General features: G+C 54.0%; 1 protein-coding gene across 1 annotated transcript; it reads right to left on the bottom strand.

The window, feature by feature from the left end:
• Positions 1-376: 376 nt before the first annotated feature.
• LOC123508528 lies at positions 377-1,141 on the bottom strand. Its single transcript, XM_045262264.1, has one exon. The coding sequence runs from the start codon at positions 1,139-1,141 to the stop codon at positions 377-379; it is 765 nt and encodes a 254-aa protein (XP_045118199.1).
• Between the last annotated feature and the right edge of the window lie 2,123 nt (positions 1,142-3,264).

The raw sequence follows: 3,264 nt of genomic DNA, 5'->3' as shown, positions 1-3,264 counted from the left end.
GAGAGAGAGAGGTTTCAATTTTTCATATAAGTTAGAGCTCTTTGAGAAACACCAACTGAAGGGTAACGAAATAGAACTAGACTAAAAAACACATGAATGACAATATATTCCCTTTGAGACACCTTTCAAGAACTCTCTCTCTCTCTCTCTCTCTCTCTCTCTCTCTCTCTCTCTCTCTCTCTTTATTTAAACAAATGCATATACAAAGAACGAGGTTTAAAACCCCACGTTGAGTATGGGGTTATTCCAAAAGCCTATAGTAGTAGTATTTTTGATAATAACACATTAGTATACTGTACATTAAGACGTTATACATGAAAAATAAATAGATAAATAAAATACACTCCAATACAAAATAATTTCTTTACAATAAATACTACTGCAACACAAGCCGCGACGGGTGCCTGCCTCGCCACTTGTGAGCTGCCACTTTCACTTGCTGAGTAGTCATGCTCCTCACTTGAGGAGTGCCTGCCACGAAAATGTTCCACAGCCTTGAGGTCCTGGCTGTGTAGGTGCGCTGGTGTTGGCTTGAGCGAGATCGGGGCACCTGCACTAACTCGTCACTGCGTGCCGCATCTCTGGTGCACCTCTGTGCTGTGTGTGGCTGTAGCCTCAGAGGGTTGAGGTGGGAGACTCTCTGCACTTGAGTCTTGTGGCAGACTACTAGTGCCGATACGTCTCGGCGGTGTTCCAGTGATGTCAGTGGTGCTGGGTGCTGCTCTTCTTCCTCAGTGGTCACGAGTCTCAGGGCTCGCCGCTGCACAGCATCCAGTCTCTGCATGTGGACAGCAGCACTCGACATCCAAGACAAGGCACCATACTCCATACATGGGCGTATCTGCGCCTTGTACAGAGTGAGTGTGCCTCGTGGGTCGAGGGTGTCCGCCATCCTGCGCAGGGCAGAGACTCGGAGAGATGTCTGGCGGGCGATGCCAGCGATGTGGCGGTCGAAGCGCAGGCTGCGGTCCACGCACACGCCCAGGATCTTGATGTAATCCTGGAGCGGCAGGCACTTGCCTCCAAAGCGCAACTTTCCTGAGACTGCGTGTGAGGCGTCTGGAGACCGCGAGATGACCATCGCCTGCGTCTTCTCTGGAGCGAAGTTAACTTGCCACACCTCTCCCCACTGCTCTACCATTCTGAGCTGCCTGTTCAGCTCAGTGACAGCCCGCTGACTGTCTAGGCGGCAGTAAGAGCGGGAGAGTGCAGTCATCAGCAAATGCAGCCACAGATGACAGTTGCTGGAGGAGGTCATCAATGTAGATGTTCCACAAGACTGGGCCCAGAACTGAGCCTTGTGGAACTGATGCCCGGACTGGTGAAGGCCTTGATGACTGCCCGTTGACCACTACTTGGAGAGTCCTGTCCTGGAGGTAGTCTTCGAGCAGCTTTAACAGGTCACCTTGGATGCCCTTGGCGCGAAGCTTTTCAACGAGGCCCGAGTGCCAAACCCTGTCAAAAGCCCCAGCAATGTCCAGGGCTACCACAAGGGTGTCCAGGCCTTCTTCCAGGGCATCTTGCCAGTCCTTGGAGAGGAGGAGGAGGAGGTCTGCGGTGGATCGGCCAGGCCTGAAGCCAAACTGTCTGTCTGTGAGGAGGTGGTTCTCGCTCAGGTGTTGGCAGATGACATCAGTCACTATTTTCTCCAGCACCTTGCCCACCACTGAGAGCAGCGAGATGGGTCGGTAGTTGGTGGGCTCTGACTTCGAGTTCTTTTTGTGGACCGGGACCACTCGCCTCCTTCCATACTGAGGGCCACTTATTTTCTCTCAGGCATGTCGTGAAGACTGTGGTGAGAGGAGCTGTCAGTTCTCTGGCGCAGTGCTTGAGGAGCCGCGGACTGATGTCATCCGGACCCGTGGCTTTGCTCTCATCCACCGCACCAAGCAGCCGCTCTACCTGCTCTTCCGTCACCAGGACGGTGGTGACAGTATTGTCTGTCTCCTGGGCCAGTTGAGGTGCAGGTCGTGCTGGGTCGTCCACCATCATTTTGTTGGCAAAATACTCAGCAAGGAGCGTGGCCTTGTCTGAGCTGTTCGTGGCGGTGGATCCGTCTGGTCTGGTGAGTGGAGGGAGAGCCTCGCGTTGACAAGCTCCTTGTTGTTCTCTCACTAGTCTCCACCAGGTCTTGTTTCCAACACCTGGACCACTGAGCTTTCGCTTTCTGTCCTCCCTCAGCTGATTTTTCGCCCATCTGCAGGTGGATAACATCCTCTTGCATGCTCCCTGGTGCAGTGTCTTGTTTCTGGGTGTTGGGTGGCGTTTGTACCTCACCCAGGAGCATGTTTGTCCTCGGCAGATGCTCTGCAGCGAAAACCAAACCAGGCTGGGTCACCAAGCTTGGAGAAGTACAAACGGCTGGGTACATGCACTTGTTGGAGGGCAAGGAGCCTGGTGGTGAGAGCATGTGCCCTGACATCAGCATCTCCCACCAGAAGGGCCTCCCAATCCGTGTTCTCTATGTCCTGCTTCATGGATGGCCAGTCTGCCTCGTCCCAGAGCCAGATGGTGCGCGGGGTGGCATCTTCTCTCGCCGTCTGCAGCTCTACCTGTGACAGCACGGCAAAGTGGTCTGAGCTACCCACAGGCCCTAACTTCTGGCTTCAGGGAGGTCAGTTACTAAAGGATCCAACATCCCTCCTCGCTCATGTGTAGGGAAGGTTACGTGGTTAACCAGGCCCTGTACCACCAAGAGATGGTTGTATGCATCCTGCTCCATGTGTGGGTTCAGGTTCCCCACTAACTTTACATGAGAACACTTGTGTCGTTGGAGTAGGGTGTCAAGTTCCTCCGTCAGGAAGTCCAGCGGGGCTCGTCCTTGTCTCGGGGGGCGGTACATAACACAGAAGAAAAGCCCACTCTTGTCTGCAAGTACCACCCTGAAGAATAGTGCCTCTGTCTGGCGAGGTACAGCAACTTCGAGCTCCTGTGTTTGGAGGCCGTCTTTAAAGCAAGCAGCGACACCTCCACCTGCTCTAAATTCTCGGTGTTTCCTCACCCACGGGGAGTAGCCCGAGATCCTGCCAAACGTCGGTTTAACCTCATCACTCAACCATGTTTCCGTCACCGCCACAATGTTAGCACTTTGTCGCAGCACGAAATTGTGGCTCAGGTCACCGACGTTGGTGCGGAGTCCTCTGACGTTGGCGGAGACCACTGTCAGTTGACAACTGGGACGCCAGTCTCCTCGCCGCCTCGCGTTGCCGCGGGAGGGAGGCATGGCGGTGAGGCGAGGTGTTTTAGTGTCTGTTCTGCCACATG

Source organism: Portunus trituberculatus, chromosome 25 (genome assembly GCF_017591435.1).
Source record: "Portunus trituberculatus isolate SZX2019 chromosome 25, ASM1759143v1, whole genome shotgun sequence".
Taxonomy (NCBI): Eukaryota; Metazoa; Arthropoda; class Malacostraca; order Decapoda; family Portunidae; genus Portunus; species Portunus trituberculatus.
This window is presented reverse-complemented; position numbering and strand designations above follow the sequence as displayed.